The sequence below is a fragment of the Drosophila teissieri genome, chromosome 2R (assembly GCF_016746235.2).
Source record: "Drosophila teissieri strain GT53w chromosome 2R, Prin_Dtei_1.1, whole genome shotgun sequence".
NCBI classification, from domain to species: domain Eukaryota; kingdom Metazoa; phylum Arthropoda; class Insecta; order Diptera; family Drosophilidae; genus Drosophila; species Drosophila teissieri.
This window is the reverse complement of record NC_053030.1, coordinates 9579823-9606427: the sequence shown is the minus strand read 5'-3', so window position 1 is coordinate 9606427 and position 26605 is coordinate 9579823. Positions and strand designations below refer to the sequence as shown.

The 26605-nt window shown below is 45.2% G+C and overlaps 1 protein-coding gene across 1 annotated transcript in view; it reads right to left on the bottom strand.

Annotated features, from left to right (window-relative positions):
- Positions 1–19299, bottom strand: part of LOC122613184 (homeobox protein invected) — a 31811-nt gene extending 12512 nt beyond the window's left edge. Inside the window, exon 1 of the mRNA XM_043787233.1 lies at positions 17757–19299. Coding sequence (XP_043643168.1) covers positions 17757–19056 — 1300 coding nt within the window. The 5' untranslated portion in view covers positions 19057–19299. The remainder of the gene's footprint in view (positions 1–17756) is intronic.
- Positions 19300–26605: the final 7306 nt, after the last annotated feature.

Here is a 26605-nt window from a genome sequence, read left to right as displayed (position 1 = left end):
CCCGTCAAGATGCCCTACCTCCGAACGCGCTTCTTCTGTTTCTCGAATGTTGTTCTTATTTATCCCCATGTTAGCTGTCTGTTTTGTGTGGCTGAAATGTTTTTGCCTGCGCTAATTAACTCATTATGATTTGGCCAACAGAAGAAAGGGATGCGGTCTGCAGAAACATAGTATTAACTAATTAAATAATAAGGTATTAAAATACTCCTAAATATGTTATTGGAAAATGTATTGTAAGCCAATAAGTACTTTTATTGGAAAGTCCTTCCAGAAACCGATATACCGAGTACACCACACAGCACAGGGTATTCATACATCCCCATATGTCTGTGGCCATAAACAAAAGTCAAAAACTGTTGCTGATGAGTTCATTAACGAACTAATTTCAACTTAAATTAAACTTAATGCGAAATGATCGTCATCAGCAAAGCAAACAAAGAATCGCGGCCGAAAGAGAGCGGTGAAGAATGTTTTAATTTGCAGCTTCTGCGGAAGAAATCAAAGGAGCCAAAGGGAGAGTCCTCTCTCCTGCGCCTTCTCACAATCTCACTCTCTTCTTACTCTCTTCTTACTCGCTCTCTTGCGGATCTTGCATGCGAGTTGCAGTGCAACAAGTTCGAAGGCAACAAGAAGAACACATCCGCTTTGTATTGGCGACAGCGCTCTCCTCCCACCCCCACTCCCCTCCCCTCGCAGTGCTGTTGCTGTTATTAATAAAGACCACACATTTTGACAAGCGCGCAAAGGGGACCACCCAAGTGCAGCTGCGCAGTCGCAGTCTCAGTCGCCGTCGCCGCCGCTGCCAGCGCCTCAGTCGACGCGACGCAGCTCATGCTCGCAATTCCAGGCTTCCACGGCTTAATTATATGCGAGGAGGGGCTATGAGGGGTGTGGAGGGGTGAGGGGCCTTGGAAAGCAGAGGGGGGCAGCGCAGTTAAACTCGCGCGCGTTACTTAATTCCCCAAATGCAAATTCTTCTGCGAGAACCAGATGCCTATCGGTGTTTTGTAATTGCAATCGAGGGTAAATAATTCACTCGCGAATTTACAGCCGTATGTGAGTGCGAGTACGAGTGTGTGTGTGGTCAGGCTCCGTTGGTTTTCATGGGTTAAGACCATTAACCAAACTACTCGCTTAATAAAAATGTCATTGCTACATTAACGGCATGCAAATGTAGTGCAAGGGGGCTGGGAGGGGCGGAGAACAGCCGGTAATCCCGAATCAATGTAAAACCATCGCCGATAAGCAAGAGGACGACAACAACAACAACAACAGGCGACTATCGGAATCAGGTGAATTACACTGGACTGCATGATTCGGTTTTTAGATGCGCTATTTCTCACGGTGTCTTAACATAGGATTTTCTAACATGCGCCTGATTAAGTGTACTTAAGAAATAACCTTTTTTGAAAATTAAGAGATGGTTATGGCTTATATATAATAAGAGATATGTTTTATACTAGCTTTGCTACTAAACAGATGCTCTGTAAATAACAAAAGCTTATTCCTTAGCGATTAGTCTTCACCCACCCCTGCAATAAGTCTGTATAAACCCGACTTCTGTTAGAGAGTGTAACCAAACTTTACACGACCGCTGACAGCCAAGTTGACCGCAAAAAGTGTCTCGTCTTTCGGGCTGTCCCCAGATTATGTCGACGAGTGTTAGGGGAGAGCCCTCCTCGCTGGGAGCTCGGAGCTGTGGACCACCCTAAAGGCAGCCTGAGAATGGAAATGGGAATGGGTCCCAGCTTTGGGCCAGCTTGCTAGGTGGTCCGCGGCTGCTGCTCCGCTTTCCTCATTGCTGTTGTTGTTGCTGTGCTCTTCGCCTTGCCAAAAAAGCTGGCAGCTTTAAGGTTCGATCCGTGAGTCATGCCCCATCTCGAGTCTCTGGGGGGAGCGACAGAGAGAGCGATAGCGGGGGAACTCCTAGGTGGACACACAGATACCGCGGCACACACACGTGTGTGTGGTCCTCGCTGATTTACTGAATCATCGGCAAGTGCACTCAGAGAAAAAACAGTCCGAATAGAGACACAACCAGGCTTAGAACTTTACCCTTGGTGGAGATAAGAACCTTCAGCAGATATTTTCACTTTCAACAAAAATATCCTAACCTTGTAAAGATACATTTGTTGCTTACTCTCACTGTTGTTTATTTTAATTTAACCCTGTTTTGTTTGTAGTGCATCACATGAAGATCACAATGATGATCATCTCAGTGGCTGTTCATCATGTGGTTCTTGTGTGCGCCGCCGCCGCCGCCTTCGAGTTGCGGGTGCGTCTCGTGGTCACTGATCTGGCCCGATCCGCTGCCCCTCCGCTGTCATCCCGAATGCCCAACCCGAGTGCCCGATCCCTGCATCAATCCCTCCTTCCAGTGCAGAGACCCTCTCACTGAATCTCCGTATCTGCGGCTGTCCCCGGTTCTGGTATCCGTTGGATGCTGCGATCGCGGCGCAGATCTCCAATTAGCCTGCCTTCTGGTTGATGACTTAATTAAGTCTGTGTGGCGCCCCTTCTCCACGTACACTCCCCCCGATAGTGCCCCTCTTTGCTGCCCCCGTTTCTGGTATTTGCTGCATCGATTTCGGTTTTGTTTTCTCTCCCATTTCGATTGATTTGTGAGCGCAATTGAAATCTTGGCTGGTTAATTGGTTGCAAGACGCAGCGCAGACATCGCACATGCACTCGCATTAACCCCTTACGAATAATACCACCCAGCTATGGCCCCCACCCCCCGTAAGGCGAACAGTGTGATTTATGCTCCCCATTCCAGGGGGATCTTTTAGGGGGAAAACTGCATCTTTAAGTGTTTTGTGCATTCGGTTGACATCTTGCTGCATCGCATTTCTCATGTTGTGAAATATTTTTGCAAATCTCTGACATGTCGGTGCCTTTGAAGGAGCACTACTCCTTGCTTACTTGCTTACTTGCTTACCCCAAACTCCATGTGGGTGGCCAGATGGACGGATGGACTGGATGGAATGGATGGAATGGATGGATAGATGGATGAATGGTTGGCTGCTTGACACGGAATGGTTTGGCTTAAAAATGCGCACACGCCTTTCCCCACTTTAATAGCTTACGCTGAAAACGCTTCCCATCCTACCCCTCATTCTCATTCTCATTCGGAAGTGTGTGTGGTCTGCGGGCTTTTTGGGGCTGCCAGATGGAAATGGAGATGGGGGATGGGGGATATAGCCGCGCATCGCCCGATCCAAGTGAGTCATGTGGCAGGCGTGACAGAGACATACTCGTAAATTACACTACAGAAAAATGTCATTTGTCGCATGTCACAAAAGTGCTCCATTTGCTTTAATTCGGGTCAGTTAGTTTGCATTCTGTGGGTACTTCGATTAATGGGTGGTCTTCTAAGTCGCATCGCATCTTTAGATCAAATCAAACTATCTAGCTGGCAATGAACGTATTCCTATTCCTCCCAGATTTTCCTGAGCCCATCCGAAGCTGTGCTTTTCCGTTTCGAACCACCCCACCCGTAAATAACTAACCCAAATACCGCGCCAGCATAACCAGGCCCACTTTCCGCTACTTTCGCTTTCGCTTCGGCAATTTCTCTCAGTGCTAACCGCCTGCTGTCTGCAGCGTAGTAGTCACAGGCATATGACCTGCCCCCAAAAAAACAGTCGGATCGAACCACAAAACGCCTTCGACAACAGTTGGCTACTATAGTTAATGCATTTTTAATGACAAGTCTGCGGCCTGCCATTGGCAAAGTGGAAAATAACTCATTTTGTTGCGGTAGCCATGAGTGCCAGTGCCCAAGTATACCGCACATAATGCCCAAGTGAATGCGAGCGGCTAATGTCAACAAATTTACAACAGTTAGTTCCGCCTTACGCAGCTTTCACCGCCCACAATTCAGCGGTGGCCCCACACCCCTCACCCCGCCCTTCCAGCCGCTTTTTCAATGGAGCGCAAATATTTGCCAGTTTTCCGATCCTCCCCCACCTTTCAGTTGTCTGTCTTGGCTTTCCTTTGTTTATTTCCCTAGTGCTGCAATTTCCATTTACCTTGGTCCATCAAATGGGCATTTTGTGTGTTGTGTGTGTGCTGCGACCTGCCTCGTTTCCAGTTTTCTGACTCTGCCACATGCCAACGATCGTGGAACTGGTGGATCCCCAACCTCCACACCACCACACCACCTCCCCCCAAAGTCCCGGATTCTTCGGCCCGCTTTAGACACACAAACAAACTGTCAGGCAGCGGCTCACTCGCCTGATTTGCAGTTGATGGATTCTACATTATTCACCATTTGTAATCGTTTTGCGGTTAAGTTCTGTTCGGACACATCGTTTATTGTGTTTGCCGGGGCAATCGGGAGCAGTGAGGGGGGTTTAACAAGGGGTTTAACGAGGGGGCATAACAAGTTCCCCGATGCGAGTTAATTGAACCAGAAGGTCGTTGCGATGATCACTTGGCTGTGGGGGGATGGCTTGAACAAGTAGATGGACTTGGCGGAAAGTCTAGGAGGAAGTATCCATGGAGCAAGGGAATACAAATAGTAGCAGACTGAAGAAGTGAAATAAAAATAGTTCTCTTAAAAGTTATTCCAACCTTTCTTAGATAGGCTTATAAGTCTAACAGGCAACTTATTTGTTAATATTACTTAACCAGTTAAATGATTATTTCAGCATGTTCATCAAATATTCTTCAAGTTTAGAGTTAATGGTATAGATATGGTATTGTGCCTCTTTTGCCGTGAACTCATTTTCAAGCGCTAGAAGCTCTTGAAAAGCCGCCAGCAACTCAATTCACCTTCAAGTTACAAGTGGCAGTCGCCCAAAAAGTAAAATAAGAAGCCCAAAAGAGACGGAACGACTAAATGAAGACAGAGACGGAGACAGCAACAGCGACAGCGAGCCAAAAACAAACTCAACTCTGACAATTAACACCTGCTCACCTGCTCAACATCAGTGGCAGTGGCAACAACAATAATAAATAATAATTGCTCCAATGAGGAAAACATGGCCAACACACACACACACAGAGGCAGTTGGCCACACAAACGCGTTTGTCAAAGAGCAGCTACCAAAGTGGAAAAGAGAACCCGAAGCACCTGAAGCCGTTCGTCTTGGCCAAGAAGGTGAGGTGGTAAGGTGGTAAGGGGGGGGAGTCTGGCCTGTTTGGGTGCGATCACGACACACGACACAAACACGACAACAGCAACAAAATCGGCAACATAAGCACCGCAACAACATCATTAAGTCGAAAAGCACAACTTAGCAAACAGCTAAAAAATAAGAAGGAACAGCACAGCCCAAAATGTTGGGGTGTAAAAAGTGCATTCTTGTTCGGCCTTTGGCCTTATAATTTTGCATTTCAATAAAGGAAAACGCAGCGAAAATAAACATGAAAAGCCAGCATGGCAGTGCCCATTAAAAAGGCATTAAATGAAAACAAGTGTTGTCCCCCAACCAAAAACAACAACCACCGATGTGCACACAAAAAACTTAAAAAAACCACTAACGACAACAGCAACAACCACTACGCCAATGGCCACTAAAAATTACAGACCAAGTACCAAGCGAAGCCGAAAGAAATGGAAGCCATGGAACCATGATATGGTCTATTACCATTACTAGACCTGACCTCATGGGTCTGCAGACGAGACAAACATACGGATCGGGCTAAGTGGGAACGAGACATCTGTCAGCGATCATGAGCCGAGCTTAGAGTGATAATTTCTTACTCAAACGGAGTTTTCTAGAGAACTATAGTCGTGATGTGGAGGCATATTGACATATGGAATCTAGTAAATTGTAATACCATGTGACTTACTAATAAGTTAGAAGTTTTATGAAGAATTATGAAAAACGAGGAATGATTAGAAGTGATCATATCGTATACAAACATACAGCTTAAAAGAAAGAAGGTCAGAAGTTTTCAAATACTTCGAAGTACTTCCAGTTCCCAACGATCGTAAGACCGAATTCCATTCCTTAACAACCCACTTTTAATAACCAATAAGTGCTAGTAAAGTACCCCAAATTATGCAAAAAGATACCCCGTACAGCCGCAAAGTGCCCTAATGAACCATCCAGACCGCAGAGCAGCACAGTGCAATCGCTTAACTTGCAAATCAATATTAAAATACCATAAATTTGTTCCTCTTTCGGTTTCGATTTCGGTTGTTATTTCAAGAGTTGTGCAACTGAGCAACCGCAAGCCTTTCTGCCTTGCAAATGAATGGCAAATCGTTTAGTCAAGCAGAAATTAACCGCAGAAGTAACCCCAAGGTGGATTTTTTTCGTATTTTGGAGCACCCCAACCCATAGCCATTCCCATTCCCATAGCCGCCATGGGCAGCTGCAGAGCGGATCCCCTGCGAAGATCAGGCGCCAGAGGAAATCGGACAGGAACTAAGATCAACGTCAACTCGAATGCAGATTGAACGTCGTCAGTTGGAACCCAAATCTGCAGCACTCCACCACACGCATATCCAATTATTTAAATCCAGGGCACCGAAATGCCGAAAAACAGAGGGGCAGGGAACTTCAACGGCCTCGGTAATGAAATGTTTCAATCACCGGCAGTTCAATCATCATCCAAATTGACAGAAAAACTAACTGCGAATAATAAAGCATAAGAGCTGGAAATATGATTACGATGTTTAAATGCAAATGCTCCTTGCTCCCTGCTCCCTGATCCCTGCTCCCTGCTCTCTGCTCCTTGCTCCCCACAGATGGCGAAATCAAGGCAAGGCCGGACACATCCAGCAGATGTTTTGCGGCACCATGGGGTTAAGGAAGTGGCTCCTGGGGACAACTTGTTAATGGGGAATGGAGAACATTCTTCTGATTGAGTCGGGGCTCCTTTCAATCCGATCGATTTTTTACTTTTTGTCAATCCAGGAATTCGGTCATAAGATTGGTGGTCCTTTATATGTACAGTGAACTTCGGATAGAGTGACCTATCACCAAGCTAAATGAAGACTTAGGGAATCGTTTTTAAGTGCTATACAAGTTCTGTATAACTCTATATAATTCATAACATTAAACCTCGACCTTTAAGACCTTTTAGTATTTGGTTGTCTATTAACCCATAAATATTTCACAGTACTCTGAGCTGCTCCTTTGGACAGATTTGCGACCACTTGTCACTCCATTTAGCCACAATCATCACACATAAGTCCGAGTAAATACCCTACCGTTTTCATTCAGCATTCCATTGTGGTTTCGATTTCGTTGCTCAATTGCGAATTGAGTCTCGATTTCGTGTCGGATCGAGTTGAATCGAATCCAATCGAATTGAATCGAATCAGAACGGCGGATCGGAAACCAGTAGCCAGTTGCCGATTTTGGCATAGAGTCAATTGCAATTAATCAATACCAAATGTGGGCATTAGCTACAAAATAATTTAACCTTTAAAATGGCAATTAAATCGCTGCCCGATCAGCTTCGAATCAAAATGGTATCGAAATAGTTGTTGCAGTTGTCGGACAATTAATCGATGTTGAAGGCCCTCGACCCGCAGACAATTAAATAACAAATTCGTAGAGCAAACGCAAAGGCGAACGTAAAAGAGCAACAAATTAATCGAGATGGAGTCGAGTTGAACCCATTTTTGTTTCTAATTAAGCAATTTCGTGGCGCGTTTGCCAGGCGATTTTAATCGCGAGCGCGTTAATTACCGCCGCAACTATGTATGTAGTTGTTGTTCTGGGAAATGTGGGATTTGGCCAAGAGCGACCAGCACAGCCGCCGATCGGAATTGACCGCGATCGGTAATGACTCACAGAGATTACGAATTCCAGAGCCCATTCATTCTTTGGCTCACTCTCAATCAAAGCGACTCAATGTCAATGCACTCCGAGGCGGCACAATACGTATCCCAGACAGAAATACGTTTTAATCAACTTATCAAAAAGTGTCAGTCAAGTCGGCAATCAACATTTGCAATGTGTGTGGTCCCCACATCATCGTGCCCCTCCAACAGTCGGTCTTCAAGACCCCGCTAGCTGACTGACACCGAACTTAAGTGGCGCACAGCCGCACACGGATGCCCAGATACAACGATACTCAGATACTCGGATACTTGGGTACTCGGATACTTGGATACTTGGACGCACAGAGATACTCGTTCTCACTGCGAGCCAGTTTTGAATGCAGCTATCTATGAGCTCGTGGTGGACACTCGTCAGCTGGCACTGGCTAGAGCTTGGAGCCATCAATCTTATTGACACTGTTTCTTTTGTTTTTACACATTTTTTGTCGAGCATAGAGGAAAAACCAAAAATAAAACCAAATCGGTGGCTATTTGCGAGTGCCCCCGAAGCAATTGAAGCCGTTTAACCGATCTCGATCTCGATGTCGGGCAATTGAGTTTCCACGCACACCAACTTTGCGTATCTTTTGAGGTTGAGTGAAGTCCAGTGGAGTGCGATAATTTGTCGCTAATGGATGGACTCATAACACGATATCGCTCAGAGGATTTATCATGGGGACTTGGCAATACATTGTAAATGAATATTAACAAAGGTAACTTATCTAAAGCATCCCCATTTGGAATGAAATAATTGGAGTCTTTGTGAAATCGGTTTACTTTCCGCTGCCCATTTCTTATTTAGCTGATTCATCAGCTTACCTACAAGCCTACTTCAGCTAATGTATTGCATCGCCAGACTATTCCTTCAAACTTTCCCTCCATCGCGCATAAATTCACTGGGAAATGCTATTTAATTACCCGCGATGAACTCGCGTCGGCCACCAGGGCAGTAATGATGACAAAGGCGATCATAAAGCTGCCTCCTGCGATCATCAGCATCGTCATTATCGTCGATTGTCAGCGAGGCCGTAGTCGGATTCGCATTTGTTGTGATTGTCACAATTATTACGCACATAAATCGCAATGAAACCGCCGGCGGCCAACGGCAATCGGTGATCGGCGATCCCCAGTCAACTGATGATGAGTGGATGTGGATGTTGTGGCTGCTTGAAGATCGAAGATCGAAGATCGCGACGATCACGAGTCGGGCAATCGAGAATCGGTAAATGGGGGACTGGCGTACATCAGCCATTGGCAAGGCCGGCAAATTGAGTAGCTCCACTGTGTCCAACTGATCGCGGCTACTGGTTAACCTGATCGGATCTGCTCCCTAATCGTATCCCCTCGGCTTAGACTTGACAATCAGATCGGCAAGCAGATCATCACAATGTACGCAACCATCGCTGCCTAGGATCAATGCAATCAGAGATGGGTGCATGATACGTAATGCATCGTTTTGATATCGAAGTTTATCGTGAGTAATGTAATATGGGAATAGAACTACAACTACTTCTAAACTTCACTACTACTTTCTCAAGTAATATCTCCTGAGTTTAAAGCTGTTTTAAGGAAAATTCCCCTTCAACCTTTTTGATTATACATATAATATTAACCTTCAAAACGTGAAACTTACATCTGCTTTAATTTGCAGTACATCCGTTAATTGGGCCTGCCACTTCCTCCTGGCCCTTCGATTCGTTTATCACATTCTCACGCACCCATCTCCCATCCGATCCCCATCCATCCCATCCGATCCCCATCCATCCCATCCTATCCCATCAGACAGCGGACTGTCTGCTCGTGGTGCATTTCATTAAGGCTTGTTTCTAACTGCTTAATAAAATTTATTTGTATGCACTGGAACGACGTCGTCAGGCCGCTTGGCCAAAATGTGAGGCAGCAGCCTCGCTGGCTCCATCCCAAGCTCCAACTCCAGTCTCAGTCCCAGCTCCATCTGCAGCTCCATCTCCATCTGCAGAGTATCTTGCTGTTGGTCTGCGAGTACAGGACAAGCTTAAGCGTTGTTCGTGTTCGCTGTCAACTTGGGTGGTCCGAGAACTTGGCTCGCTGAACAACAACTTGGATGTGGATCGAGGACGGGGCTACGGGGCTACGGGGATATGGGGCCTCAAAGTGGCTCCCCCACTCCGTTGCTCGATCCTCCTCTCCTTTCCTGTGACTCAGCGGTGGAGTTGCCTGGAGAGCCTTCTCCGTATATAGATCAAAAGTTAGACAATAGCTGATCCCCAGTTGACATTGCCTTCCCTTTCCTCAAACCACCCCCTCTGGCGCCTTTGCGCTTTTTGCTTGGGGCTTCCTGGAACGATGCTAGAATCTCTCAATTATCCGCGGAGTAACTAACGAAACTGATTATTTACCCAACACTCGACGGCTGATGGCTGGGGCTGCTCCACTCCACTCCACTCTGCTCCATGGGTGAACCAGTTTTCTGTACGTGCGCTGCCTTTTGTTTTCCCACTAACACTCCAAAGTTGGCCAAAACTCTTTAGAGATGATAATGAAGCAGTAATTCCAATAAGTGTGACTATCCGATTTCTCTGCGGGCCCATCTCCATCTCCATCTCATCATCGTCGTCGTCGTCGTCGTCATCATCACGAACAAGTAATTAAAGCGAAACAAGTAATAAACAAACAATAAGACGACGTCCAAGACGCCGACGCCAAACATATGTCTGAAATAAAGGGAAGCATCAGCGGCTCGCTCGCTGGGCATGCAAAGTATCTCTCTCATGGATTGTTTCATTTTTTGTGTTTGGTTTTGGCTTTGGTTTTGGTTGGGGATTGGGGGATGGGGAAAAGTGAAACCAGGGGAACCCAGCTCGCTTCCCAATTAAACTTGACAAATGCGGCTGACCACACACACGCACTTCGATTCCCCAACTCGGATATCTGTCGTGACTGACTGACATAAAATAATCAAAGCGATCCCTGCAGACATGTCAGGCTGTATGACATCCACATCAACATCTTCCCGGCCGGCCATCCGAGAGCTGTCAAAGGAAGTCCCCAAATTTCCCCACATGAAACGCCCTTGGCTCCGATCCCAGATCTCAGATCTCAGATGATCATCGGAGGCATAAAGCCGGCTTGGGTGCGAGTTATGTGCTTCAATTAACACCGAAAGTAGGGAAAGGCTGGAATGACTGGCTGGGGGGAAACATTTTTACAATTGATCGAGCTAAGTACAGATATGGATTCGATTAAAGGAAGGCCTTCTTATCATTAGCGACTAAAACCTGTTGAGAATTATAATCGGTTTTAGGATATGCCCCTTGAAATATTTAAAAGCACTGGGTTAGAAAGTGACTTTAAACATAATTGGCAAATTAATGAAATCCTCTAAATAAACCACTCCCCATTTTCGCCGAGCAAACATTTGACTTCCCAACAAGCCCTGGCTACTCCCTTAAACTTTCTAATCAATTAAATGATAAGTCCTCCGAGGCGATCGCAACCTGAAAATAGTGCCAGCTACCGAACTGAAAAATGAGTTCAATTAAGGCTGGCCGTTGGCAAGTGGTTCTCGATCAGATCGGCGATCTATTGAAATATTCAAATTGTATATCGAGTAGGTAGACATGGCCACAACGTGAATCGACTGCCCAGCCGATATAAGCTCATTATTAGTGACAGAATACCGAAGTCGAGTCTGAGTGTGAGCAATAAATAATCGATTAAGCAAAAGCCAGAGTTCGTGTGTGTGTCGACCGTCAAGCTTAATTAGATGGCGATGGAGGCCCAAGTTCTCGATTCAAATTATCACTGTACTCCAATATCTATATGTATACGCCACAGTCTGCAGTCATAATAATGGGGCTTATGGGGATTATTTGTTTGTTTTGGCTGATGCATATTTGGTTGCGAGTGATTGACTGATTGACTGCCTGCCGAATGGGAATGCCAAAAGGGAGACCCTGCCCCATTCCGGAACCTCCCACGTATCTCGAAATATTATTTGCCTGATGAATGAAGTCATTTGCTCGTAGAAAATATTTTGACAGCTGTAAATATCTCCACACCCCTCGACGCGCCGTTGCCTCGTTTTCAAATTAACACAAATGAAGTTATAAAAATGATTTTTATATGCCATGCCCATGCCCAGGTTATACAATATGAAATCCCAAACCCAAATGCGGAAACTTGTCTTTCATTTCATTCCATTTCAATTCAATTCAACATTTTTGTTAGGTTTCGCCTTTGCTTTTTTTTCTCATTTTTGGCTCTGCTTTTCGGCCAGCTTGGGTGGTCTTTTGGGCCTAAGCTCGTCGTGGAGTCTTGATTGTTGTGATCTTGAGGCTTGTGTTACATACGAAATTGAAATTTCTGAATTTTTAATATTTCCCTTTTGTCTTTTCGTTGGCGTTGTTGCTGTTCGATGGAGCTCCAGTCAAATGATAGATAAGCAGGGCTCAGTCTATTGAGTGTGAAATTGGGCGAACCTGAGAAGGTCGGAGTAACTTGGATAACAGAGAGTTAGCACCCTAACTGTCAAGTGATTATAACTGTTTTTGGCTTGATTGGTGAAATTAAGTTAAATCGAATTAATGTAATTTCCAGCTCATGATAGGTCTCATTTAAATGAAAGATTTCATATAAATTGGGATGATAAGATCACTGTGGCGCACCAAGATAGTGATGTAAAACTTTACAATAATAGTATTTGCATCATTATTGTACATGTAGCATCGTATATTGATTTAAGCCTTAAAAGTACGCCTAGCCCAATCCTTTGCCCTGCCTAATATACCCCACTTCCTAGCTCCGGGTCAGGGTATGCGAAAACAATTACAAAATGCCTGGCCGATGCCCAATTTGAGGCCATATTAACTGTTGAGCGGAAAATGCAACTGTCCGCAGCAGCAGCAGTTTCAGTTCACATTAACCAAATGCGGTCAGCAGTCCAGTCACAGTTTAAACGACATTTTTCGCTGCTGCCGCCGCTGTTATCGTGCCGCAGGTTTAAATATATATGTACGAGTATATTTGTACACACATATGTATATATGGGGCAAGGGGCAAGTGGAAGGGGGCGACTGGGGCTGCGGGTCTGACAGTTTTATTACCAAGGCGCATGGCTGCTTTTTCCAGTTGCGGCAGTTGCAGTTGCCAAAGCCTTAAAAGGCGCTACTAGTTGTTGTTGTTGCTGTTGCTGTTACAGTTGCTGCCGCTGGTTGTTGTTATTGTTGCGGCTGTTGTGTGTTGCTTGTTGGTTGTGCGATAAGTTAACAGTTGAAATTAATTTTTGTCACTTCATAAATCGCCGCAGTTGATTGCCATTTCTGCCTAGCACCCATCATGCACTGCAGGAAAATGCGTCTAATAAGGTAATTAAATTAGGTACGTGCACGCTGTCTAATTGTTCAGATGCAGTTTCATTTTTGAGCCAATATTCTTTGAAAAAGATTTCATCATCAGTGATAGCAACATAGAGCAATACATTCTATATTAGTTTTCATTTCTGATTCATCTAATAGGCTTGTTCTGTGTGCCCATCATTATTACCATCCATGGTGTCAACTATTTAAGATTTGATATAAGAATAGCTGGACTTATCCTATAGCCAACTTCGTTTCCTCCCCCTGAGTTATGACTGCTTTTGACCCACATAAGCCCTATGACGTAGCACCACCATCAAGTGACTGAGTGAGCGCTTAAAGTGCGCTCGTTTAATAGGTCTTAGCCATCTAACCACTCACTATCCGCGGATAGAGCTTTCTTAAAGTGTTTGCCAGGAAAGCGGCTAGCACATGGGCCGGTAAGTATTTTCCTCAATGGCTCAATTTGGCGGCCAAAGGGAGTGGGGGAAGCGGAGCCGAGTTCTCTTGAGGCTCTGGATATCGTGATTATCATATGACGTGACAGCCTCGCATATTTATGAATGCATTTGGGTCATAAACAACGGTGTTCTTGGTGCTGTTGCTGCGTTTCCAACGCAAATTGCGCACTTCAGACGCAAAATCGTTTTGGCTGAGGAACTTTTCGTGTTCCTATCACTGATTGAGTTCTTTGATGGTTGCCAATAATAATTTCAGGCCTTAATTCGGGCTCAAATTGGCCCAATTGCATGAATTAAAAATTATAGGGTGTACTCTACGCACTGGTTTATGACAGGAAGTAATATCACCCAATTTAGACTTAATTAATTTGGCAGTTTAATAGTTAAATATATTTCTATTCATATGTAAAATCATTTGTGCGAACCCGGGGGCGCCACTTAAATTGAAATAGGAACAGTGCTGACAATCACAGCCAGAAACGTTATTAAAGCTTAACTTACTAAATCGTGTTGTTAAAAATATACTAAGTGTCAGAAAATGGCTCCAACCATTTCGCCGATAAAAAAGCGAAACCTCCAACCCCTCCGCCACTTTTGTTTAGAGCAATTTCCTAAGTAAATTTTCCATTTAGAACATGCAAAGGCATCGCAGTCAAAGAAACTTTTCCAGCAATTTTCCAACGGCAAGAGCACGGAGATGAGAAAATCGGAGGCTCTTCTGGAAAAGAGGGGGGTAATTGCTGGACGGTGTAATTGAAATTCGTTTGTTTATGTTGTCATTGTTGTTGTTGTTGTTTCTGTTTCTCCGGCTGTTCGGAAAGCGTCTTCTGCGCAAATTGAAAATTACTTAATGGTTCAGTGGCGATCGCTGTCGCTGCCGTTTTCCCGCTGGCCCCTTTCCCGCTAAATTTCCCGCTTGTCGCTGTCTCGGCTACCGGTTAAATGAGCTCAAAGTGCCGGACAAATGCGAAAATTGCCTACCAGCGGCTGCAAAGGTCAGAATGGGGGTTCTTGGAGGGAAGTATCTTGAGTATTTGGTCCTATCTGAGTAGTTCCATGCTGAAATGTTTATCTTGCAGAAGGGAGCTGAGGATCTGGGGTAAAGATAGGTCAGTAAAAAGGGAAGTGGGCGGAGCTGAGTACACAAATGTGTAATAAATAGGCAAACATATGACTGATCATTCATACTTTTTACCCACTATTTGTAACTCACTCTTAAGAGAGCTACAAAATGTAACATTTTTTGTTAAACAAGGCAGTAATTAAATACAGTTGGTTTGTCATTTTTTAGGTAGCCTTTAATGATACACCCTGAAAAGGGGAGCTTTTTATATCAAATGACTTTACGTTTTTGCCCAACGGAGGCGCACAAAAAGTGCTTACTGCGTATATGGAACTGTAAGTTAATTATTGTTTATTCTACAAATGCGGTTTTTGTTTAAGACCTAGCAAAAAGCATTCCTCTTCTTTTCATCGTTGGTTTGAGTACACATTGATTAATCCTTTGGACCGCGCAAAAAGGCCATCGTAAATAATTGCTACATCAAAACAGTAAATAGAGCCACTCCCTCTCGTGCTCATGCCCCAATGAAGTGCATGAAATATGGCCTGGCAATTATGAAGATTAAACGCAATCTTGTATCGATTATCAAATGCTTTTTGCTGTTTTGGTTTTCATACAATGCCATTAATCTGCATCGAAAATGGCGCACAAATAGACGGCACATATGCAGTCGGACAGCTTCCCATATGTTGGCCATATATCATGTGGCCCACAAATGGCCGTTAAGTGCAATTAACTAATTTGTTGTCGAATGTACGTTTTTGGCAACTGTTTTAATCGCCTACGCGCACACGGAATATGTTGCATTAATTTGTCAAATTAACACCTTTGTTGGCTTGTTGGATTATAAAAACTTTGAATATTTTCCCCGTCTGCGGGGCCGCCGTAATTTTTCAAAAGCAACAAATTTATGACTTTTATTCGAGCTGGCATTTTAATTCGCCGATTTTGTAGCTGACTGGCTCAAATCTCACGCTAAATCATTGTTTGCCATAGCAGCTGCAGCCACAAGCCAACTCCATATAGCCCCTTATGGCCCATGGAGTCCATATAGCCACTCCGAAAACGATTCCGAATCGGAGGACCGACGACGCCATCGCCTACAACATTCATTCAAATTATGGAACCGCACTGCGATCGAGATCTCGTTTTAGTCACGCTAAATTTATACAAAAAGCGCCTGGAAAAAAACCTAAAAATGAAACTGAGAAAATGAAAAAATGAAAAAGCCACCACAACAATAAACACACCTTAAAACCCCGGAGTGAGCGAGACGGGCGACTGCGGAGCGAAAGAGACGGCCTGAGTGGAGGGGAGCTACAGAAATTGGTTGGAGTTAATTAGCGAGCGCGACAAAACCCACCCAAAAGCGTAGATTTATGCACTCGGAATTCGTTTTCGGGGCTCCCCCAAAACTCCCCAAGTAAATATGGGTTTGACATCCATCAGCGTAATGAGTAAATTGCCAGGGAATTATTCGGATGCGAGTTTATTTGGGCCAAGCTAAGTTCTAAGTTCCCAGTTGTGTAATTGGGAATTGTTTAGTGTGCAAGGGACAACTTCTGATGGGTGTATTACAATTATTTACTCATATAGCAACGTAATTTTCCCCGAGCCGTGTATTTAGATCTATAAAACGTGTGGATAATTGGCTAAAACTGTCGTAAGTGCCTAAACCGCTGAGCTCGGCAATCTTACAAATTGCATCCAATGATACTTAATAAAGCAATTAATTGTAACTCGCTAAAGATGAAGTAACTCTCGTAATTGCATATATGACCATTTAAAGCTGATATTGTAATTGAATAATGCCATTGTCAACTACCCTGTTGAACACCACAATCTAAACGTTTTAATATTGTGCCATAATAACAAGTATCTGTATAAAATGCATTCAATCTGTTAAGTAAACCCTGGGAAATTCATTACCGATGATGAACTAGCACAGCAAGCTAATAAAGGTAAACACCTCAACAAAATAACTGCCATGAAGTGGCTTAAATCACTCTCCATTCGCCACTTGAACCACATGATCCATGGATTCACCCGAGATTCCAGGGCATTAGCCAAAAACTATCAAGGCATCCGAATTGCTTGTTCAAACAGCAATAAGCCACCCCATAAATGAGCTACCCAACATATGGAGCTCAAAGAAACCACCCACCCATCCGATTTTCCCCCGAAATTTCAGCCATGAAATTATTAGGCAAACGATTACGAATTCCCTGCGGCGGCATAAACTAAATTCATGAGAGTGCCATGATTGCTGCGAGATTGTTTTGGGGTGGTTCTCGACGGGGAAGGGGACGGGGACGGGGTAGGGTTGGGGTGGACCTTCACACACAAAAACACACACGAGGTGGTAGGGGTGGAGGGAGCGCATAATGAGCTTAAGTTATGTTACATAAGCCATAAGGACATGAAAACCACTCGAGCAGACACTTCACTTCGGGGTGAGTGCTTCGCCTCCCTTTCTCTCCCCTTCGCTCCCCTCGCTCCCTTTCGCTCGCACTCACTTCATTTCGGTGGTTGGCAAACTAATGAGCTGTGGGTTGCTGTGGTTTGGCTCCGTTCGCCGCCTCTGTGGTGTCTGTCGCTTGTTTGCACAACCGCTTTATGAGCCACCACTCAACAGCTCGTCTCCTCGAGTGTGTTTGCCTGAGTTTGGAGAAAGAGTGAGTGACTAGCACCGCGCTGTTTCAGCAGACGATGTAAGATGCTTCAGAAAGCGCAGGAAGTATTCACAACACCATATACACGTAATTTGAGGCTGCCAGGATCAGCTGATTATAAGTACCTAAGATCATTCTGTACCGTCGGATTTATCCATGAGAAGCTCTTCAAATCAAACACAAATCGGCTTTTAAAACCATGTAGCCAAAGGCTTTTTTGCAGCTCAATAAGTAAACTACATATGGATACTATTATTCAAAACACCCATACGTAATTTCATCAACTTTATTTTCATTGACAAAGTTCATAGAAGGTACAATATTATTTCACCAATATTTGTACTCATTTTCTTGTTTGCTTGACAAATCACATAACTAAAGCACTATTTTCAGAGATACCTTTCTCTGATATGTTTGTAGGAAAGGACATGGACTCACCTGAGCTGGGGCGATCGCTGTAGCGGGTGCAATATACCCACGCCGGCCAAACGATGGGAGTGCCCGATTCCTCGCCGGACTTGCCGGATGCTCCAGTGGCTCCCGCTCCCGCTCCCGTCGCCGGAGGAGGCGACTTGACCAGATCCACCGGTGCGCCCGAGGTGTTGGTGGTGCTGCTGCTGGTGGCGGTGCTATTGGAATCGTTGCTGTTGCTGCAGATATTCGCCAGCGAGCTGGAGAAGCTCAGGCTCGAGTTGGCGGCGGCGTTACTTTGAGCCAGATTCAGTGGTTTTCCGGACTTCTTGGGCGCCTTGAGGGGAGATCTGTTGCCATTGGTGGTCGCAGAGTTTTTACTGCTGCCAGTACTGCTGCCACTCACACTGCCACCTCCGATGTTGCCACTTAAAGCGCCAATCTTGGGCAATCGGGAACCAAAGTCCGCCTTCAGGATATTGTCTATGCTGAATTTGAGAGCCCTTTCGTGCAGATTTTCATTGTTATTCAGGTGATTCTGCATGTGATGATGGTGGTGGACCTGGTCCCTTTGCAGTAGCAATTGCTGGTGGGGATGCGCCGCTCCACCTGGTCCCAGGCCCAATGCCGTGGCCGTTAGCTGAGCCAGTGCATCCTGACCGCTGGGCACTGTGGCCACAGCAGCCGCCGCCATTGCCATTTGCAGCTGTTTTCCCGCCGCCGCTGCCGTGAGCGCGTTCACCCTGGCGGCGGCCATTAGATGCATCTGCTGCTTCATCAGCTCCTCGGCGTACAGCTGGGACTTCCGCAGGAACTCCTCCTGGAAGGTTCCCGTGGACGGAGGCAGTTGCAGGAGGTCCTCGGGCGAGAAGGGCGGACCTTCGCTGGGCGGCAGTACAGTGGTGGCGGTGCTGCTGAATGCCGACGGTCGGTAGATTTGGCTGATCAAAAGCCTCTGCCGGGCCTGAGCTTGAGCGGATAGCGCCGCCTGTGCCGCCTCCGATTGCTCCTGGCCCACACTCAACACACTGTTCTCACTGCAGCAGCTGGCTGGGTCCTCCAGGTCCAGATCGTGCTCCTCCTCGGCCTCCTCATCCTCGATGTTCAGCTGCTCCTCGCACTCCGTCTGCTCGTCCTCCTCATCCTCCCGCACTTGGGGCGAGTTGCCCGGCTGGACGAGCGGCAAGGGCAAGCAATCCGGATGCATTTTAGCCACTTCCTGGCCACCTCCGCCCGCTCTCCTCTCCTGCGCGTGGTCCTCAGCCTCCTGCAAGGAGGGAATAGTCAGCTTGAGCGGGGGCGGTCGACTGCTGGCCAAGGTGGACATCAGTTTGAGGGCTTAGGTCTTCAGCTCGAATGTTCACAGGGACCAAAAGCCGACGGCATTGCAGGGCAGCCAGAAAGCATTAAAAACATTAACCACAGCCCAAAGATATCACTTCGATTGGCAAATACGCCGCGCTATCGTTTCGATTGACAATTGGTTTTGCTTTTGCTATTGGGTAGGGTGATAAACTTGTCGATACCGACGTTAATCCGCTCGTCCGTTAAAAACGTAACGTGCGCTGTTACGAACCGCCGACCAACTGATTCTCTCGCGAACTGAATAGCAAAGCGAGACGGCTGCAGCTGAGAGCCGATTCAAAAAGAGAACTCTCTCTCGCACACGCTCTCTCCCACTCTCCGTCCCGCTCTGGCTTTTCGAACATCCAATCAGCGGCTGCCGGGCGTGCCCTACGGTTGTCCCGCTCGCGCACACGGCCTGTCGCCTGTCAGTTGAGGTTATGTTAAGTGTTTGTATATTTGTTAATTAAGTGCGTCGTCGCCCCAACAAAGAACCAAACGAAAACAAAAAAAAAAAAGAAAAAGAAGGAAAATAGGGATAAGAACTCCACTCCATTTCCATCTGCGCCTTGTCGTTTTGATTATGCGCTGCAGCATTTAAGTCGTAAATCTCACTCTATGTAGGCTGCTCTCGGCCTCCTCCTCCCCCTTCCCCTTATCCACTCCACTCCCTCTTTCTTTCGCTCCTCTTTGCGGTCTGGCATCTGCAGTCCTTTTTTGCTGGCATCCTATCCGCCGTCCTGCATTATATACGCACACACACATATGGAGTGTGTGCCCGTTTATATACAACACATGCCACAGCTTCCCCGTCTCCCTCACTCCTTCACTCATTCGCTTCCTTTTACTTATTGTTCTTGTTGCCCCGCTACAACGAACATTTTTGCGCTTTTTGATGTCATTGTTGTTGTTAGCTGCGCTTTATAAATCACCACCACAATTTTTGTTGCCCCAACATCTGCCGTGATTTCATAATTGCTTTTGATGCTTTTTTGTCGCCGTTTTATTGTTTGTTGTTGTTTTGCCTTCACACATCCCATCGGACAACATTGATGATAGTTCTGCGTAAATGAATACCAATACGTGTGCAATTGCATACGCTTAATCAGGGGCGTAGTTTCAAACACACTGAACGGGGGTTGTGGTCAGTACAGATGGTTTTCTAGTAAAAACCTTTTTTAGCGGCATTTCAAGACATTACTAAATGTCAAAATTATTATAATCTCAAGCCAATCGAATTGATATCAATACAAAAATGAAACCTTTGATTTTCCTGATATCAAGTAGTAACTAAAAGTCAGAAATATATGATCATTACTTACAAGATACATTATTTTGGGAATTTAAGTCAGTTCGTCTATGTACCACAGCAATTACCCTCCATTCCTGACCAGTTTGAGGAGCCCCTTCTCCCGCCAGTGAAAATTTGACATACGTATGCTTGGGCTTGTCTAATTGGCCAACATATTGCATTGTTGCAGTGCTTTGTGCTCATAAATCTGTATTTAGCTTTCCTTTCAAGTATTTGTGACACTTTTTGTGTGTGGCATGTGTGGGGTGAAAACGGGTTTGCCTTGTCTGAAGTGAGCTTTGCAGGGCATGCCGATCGCTCTTTTAATTAAATCAGAAAACTTTGTTGTGGTCCCCGAAAAGATGTCTAGGAATGGCTGCATTCATTTGCATTATCGTGCTGCGGACCTCTTCAGTGACACAGTAGAAATCGGTTAATGGATCATATTTCATATCTGGAATCGACTATCAAAGTTGCACCTTTTCCCCGTTATCAGCGACAGGACAGATTGGTCATAAAATATCGGAATTCCAGCGATCTTTTTATCGCTGCTGTTGAACCCATAAAGCCGAATCATGCACTTTTTCGGGCTGTCCGCGCGTAGTTATCGCTTCGAATCGATCGGCGGAGCCACGCCCCGAAATGCAAAGCCATCCAAGCCAGTTTAATAACTTTGTTGCACCATTACAAAGAAGCCAGTGCCAGATGCCGACACTGCGATAGTACAGCCGATATAACCACCGACAAACGAATTAATCAGACTTAATTTCAGCCCTCGACAAAAGAAACAATTATACACCGCGATTAGGGAAAGGAATGGAGTACAGAAAATAGTTGCGTACAGTCGAGCTTCTGTCACGTAGCCCCACCATTTATTTGCCTAAAGACTCGAACATTACCTCTTACCGATCATTACCATTGTTTGCGTGACTTACGGCTATCGCAGCTCCAAATTTTAATGTGCTAAATGGCTGTTTGAGTTACAGAAGTTTGACTGTGGCAACCCGAGACCACGAATTATGAATAAAATTAAACGCAATTGCTCAAAATGTCTGAAAAGCCAACTGATTTCCCCCCGCTCGCTGCCCTCCACCCTTCACCCCAGCCATTAGCTGCAGATTCCATCCGAAGAGGAGACATGATTAAAGCCGCGCACGAAACGCTTTTCACATAAAAGACGCCGCGGAGCGTAAGGCGATCTCGCTAGTTAATCGCGCAGAAAATCTTCATCAGAAATGGACGGAAACCAAAGGCAGGCAAGAGCAACAAAAAGCTTCGCAGTAAAGTTACTCAAACTAAAATAAATACAATCAAAACATGAAGCCTACAACGCAAGCAATAAGTAACAACGACAACACAACGGCAACGACAACGACAAAAGAGCAAAGCGCGCCGGCAAAACATTACAAGACCTCTATCTGCCTCTCTTTCCCGCCGCAGCATCAGCTCCGCCGCCAGCAGCAACAACAAATAGCATAATCGCAGCGAGCGAGCGAGCCGGCCAACTCCTCCACCGCCCGCCCCTAACAGCTCCCCAGCTCCCCACTGGGCGCACAATTTAGATGCGCGGCAATAGATAAACTTAAAGAGGCTTTTATTTAAACAAAGCGCAGCAGCCTCGCAAGAAACGCCAATGAAGCTGCTCACCGAGGCAGACAGAGAGTGAGATTCTGGCTCCTGGAGGAGCGGACTTACCCAAACGGAGGTTGGGGCGACAAAAAACGGTGCTTCAGCATCTGCAACACATTGTAGGTTCTTTGAAAACCCCGTATTAAGTAAGAAATGGAAAGCTTTTGCTGTGAGATCCTACGGGTCGGGAAATAGGTTTTAAAAATTTCAGCGACAATTTTTTCTTTTTTCAAATCCAAGTTTATTACACTAACAATATGTCATTATTTTTCGTTTATCACGTTCGATTTTAGCAACGCAATCTTAATCAATTACCATAAATTACCATACTGCATGTTCCCTGTTCGGGCGCCATGTAGACATACCAATAAGCTTAATAAGCTTATTACACTTTCTTTTGTTTGTAATAACATTAGATTCAAGAGAAACCTTTGAGAATTTACACTGACAAGTTTTTTAAATTATTGAAAGCAATGAGCTTTTAAGGATTCCCGTTCGGGCGCCATAACACAAAAGCCTATTTTTGCATTTGATTTTTATAATGTGCTAAAAGACTTTTCAGCTTCAAGAAAGCAGAATTTCGCCAGGTATCCACTTGGAGTCCTTGAATGCAGCCCTGTACCAGCTAGCAGTAGCTAAGTGAGCCGAGCTGGGGACCAAGATTGGGGACCAAGAATGGGGACCCGGAGTTGAAGCCTGATCTCTGAGGTCTGCTGCTGCTGCTGTCGGCCGAAGCGCAAAAATGTATGTAGCTTACAAACGAGCAACATCAGAACAGAAACTGAAACAGAAACAGAAACGGATTGGTGCTCTCTTTCTGGCCCGGCAACAGGATCAGGATCGATGGCCCTCGTTAGGTTCGCGGCTCTTTTTGTCAATCTCATGGGATCGTGGTGCTGTCGCTCTAGCTATTTACCCGACAGATGGGGCTCGCCTCGAATGATCTGTGCATATCTGGCTATTCCAGCGCCCAAAAAGTAGCAACTCCGTCGTTGTGATTGTGCCGCTTTTTGTCTCTGTTTGCGTTCGTAGTGGCTGCTATTGGAGCTGATCTTTTAATCGAATCGTAGCATTTATTATGTTGCGACTGGGGATTGGATGTGGATCGGAGACTGTAATTGTTGTGATTTTGTGGCCAGTTTGTCTAATGTCGTTTAGCAAACAATGGACATGGCTGTGTCATAAGTTAACAAACAAAAAACAAGCCGAGCAACAAATAGCTGGCATTGGTTGCGAAAATGCAATTCGTAATTCATAATTCGCCTTTCTGCTTGTGCAATTCGGCTTTGACGTGCGTTGTGATTCGCTTTGATTTTGTTTTGATTGGATTCAATTTCTTGTCTCAATCGAAATTTGCATAATTTATTCGCTTGAGAGCGTGCAGCTCTAATTGCAATTAACACGTGACGACGGCCGTAATCATCATTACCACCTCCATCATCATCACATCACCGTCGACAGTCAAGAGTCGGGACTCCCATTTGAATCCCATTCCATTATCCCATTTCTCCATTCCCAACTCTGTTCCACTTGTCGACAGTTTAGAGAGAAAAATCAATAACAGGCATGTGGAAATTGTATTTAATTGACAGTTAAATGGTTTCCAACTCGCCATGGAAATCGATTGGGCTTGGTCCGCAGATGCCATTGTGCCATTGGGGTTGTTGGGGCCGGCGGGAAGGGGGTTTTACGAGGGGTGGTGCGTAACAGCCAATTAGCAGTGGAAAAGTTTTCGAGGAAAATTAATAAGTAGGAAATGCCGTACATGTCAGAGGGAGGCAACTGATTTCTCAGCCCAAAGTGAAGAGGTGGTTTTACGAAAAACGGGGCGGAATATTTAAAGCAGTTTAATGAGTAATTACCAGCTAGGAACTAAGAGTGCCAATTGAGAATTATCTAAATTGCTATTGAACAAAGCATCATAATTATAATTTGAAACTTAACAGATATTTTACACGCAGGGTGGAACTGCTAAACATAATTTTCACTATCACCCATGCTTTAATTGTGTAACTAGTATTACTTATTTGCCATTGTACGGTTCTTAAGCGTATTCAAGGAGTTGCATGTCCTGCGGTTCGCTTTAGAATATAGCCCTTTCTTATACTCTTACCTACAGCGCTTCCATTGCGATTCCCCAAGGCAAATAAGTAAAACGCGACATTTGAGCCCACCTGACAATCACCTAATTACATGCACAAACACCGCCGCACACACTCTAATTGAAGTGCGAGGAGTGCGGCGACACAAAGAGCGAGACAGCCGTTGGCAGTGGCAAGTGGGGAAGTGGGGTAATTGCAAGGCGATGGCCTGTCATCAGTTGCCGTGTGTGTGGCTGTTGTTGTTGTCGTTGTCGTTGTCGTTTGGGAACGCTTAAGCAAATAGCATTAAATAAAAGGTTAATAAATAGCACAAAGCACACACTGCGGTCGAGCGAGTGAGCGAGATGGGTAGACAATATGGCCGACGAGGCTGACATGTGTGTGACGTGCTTGTGCGCGCGAGGGAGAGGGACAGGGAAAGCTCGCTGGCTTGCGTGTGTGTGTATGTGTGTGTGTGTGTGAGCAGGCAGTTTGTAACGCCTGCTTATTTATGCACGAGGGAAAGAGAGGACGAGAGAAGGGGGCACTTTGGCGGGTCCTTTCAATTCAGCCGTCGCTCCTCCATGCAAATGTCAATTGTCAGTTGTTGTTGATTTAAGTTTATTTGGTACAACAATCAACTAATTACGGCTTGTTAAATTGCAGCCATTGAAATGACCGTTTAAACCATTCAATTTCAATCGCATGCAATTTACCCACTCCACCTCTCTTGCGGTCTCTCTCTCTCTCTCTCTCTTGGCTCACTGTCATGTGTCGTTTGCGTGGATACTTATTTGATTTATTCCCGATACTGTCCAGAGCAATGGTCATCGCAAATCCACTGTGAAAGGATTAAGCATTTTGGATTTGTACTTTTTGGTGGATACGAGTAATGCTCCAATCTAAAGTCGGCTTACAACATTTTTGCATACTTTCTGGCGTTAGAATGTGATAGTAAAACTATGAAATACGCTTTTGCGATCATTTTTGAAACCGATCGATTGGGCTGAAAATTGGGATGTGGGTAAGAAATGTCCAGTGGACTGCAGAGCACAGAGCTGCGATGGAGTGGGTATTGATCAGCTTTCACCTTGGGAATTGCCGCAACGCCTACGATCTGTGGCCTATCATCGATAGGATCTGCAGGCAAACCAAGACGAGACACAACAAAAGCAACGACGCCTCTGCAATTTGTTGTACACGAAATGCAATTTGCTTAAAATTTATCGCAATTTAATCATCAACATGGAAATATGCCCCCAAAGCGGACGAGGAAGTGAGATGGAGAGCCCGGGGCGAGAACGAGACGGTGCGAGTGCAACAAAACTATTAACGCCAAACGATCGAGATGCCGTCCAAGATCTCGCTCCTTCTCCCCCCCGCTTCCTTCTTCCTCGCAAGAAGGGGTTCCAGTGCTCTTTCCACCTGCTCCCACCAAACGCTTCGGGCGAAATTCGCGATGGCAAATGTTTTCATTCATGGCATCCGCAAAGTACATGCAAATGGAGTCGAATGGCAAATGGCCTGTACATTAAGTTTTATTGCAAAGGTAATCAAGAGAACTAAATGACTCAATCTGTTCGCAGCAAAGTGCCACTTTTGCAATAGAGTTTTTCAGAGTAATTAACTTACGATTAAAGTCGAGAACCGATTAGCTAAGATTTCATTCACAACTTATTTAGTTTTTAGATATAAAAACTTTTATAACGAACATAGATCGAATCTGGATTTAGGAAAATATCCAAATACCTTGCTTCGAATGTTCCCCATAGATACCCTGTAATGGCAAAGTTGAAGAGAAACAAAAGGTCAGGAGACCCAGCCAGGAAGAAGAAGCAGACAGAGCCAGGGATCAGCGAAGAGAAGAGGGGGCTCTCGAGAGGCCACAAGCCATAACCGGGAAAATTAGCATTTTTGCCACATTTAACGGTTTTTGGTTTTGTTTCTCGCAAAAGCCACCGCTTCATTGCATTCAAAATTGATTTGTTCATGACGAACTCATTTCGGCGGGGGTAAGTGGGGTGGTGATGGAGGTGGAGGGGGTAGCAATAGCCAACTGCTGGTAACCCCAGGGACGAAATGCCAGCGATGAAAGCGGCTCGAACGGGCACCGGCAATTAACCAAGAAATTTGAGCACACTTAACGCTTAATTGGATGGGGTCATTGAGGTAGAAACAATGAAAGACAAAGAATCCGCGTAGCAAGACTACATTGAAATGCGAAATGCGAAAGAAAGCCGAAACTGCACGAAGGAATATGTGTACATATGTATTTAATCTGAGGCCATCGGACATTGACACATTCAAATCGATCAAACTTTTTGTGTTCGCTGTTGGGCGCCAAAAACTCATTTAAGTTTTGTGACCGGAAAGTGTCAAGTCACTGTAGCGAACGACAAAAGAAATACACATTTCTATTGATATTTGCACAAAATGACACTTCTGATTGCTGGTGACATTTGCACGCGACTTTGGGGCTTAAGCAATTTTGAAATTTATGTACAAATATAGGTTTTGAAAGCTGTATATAA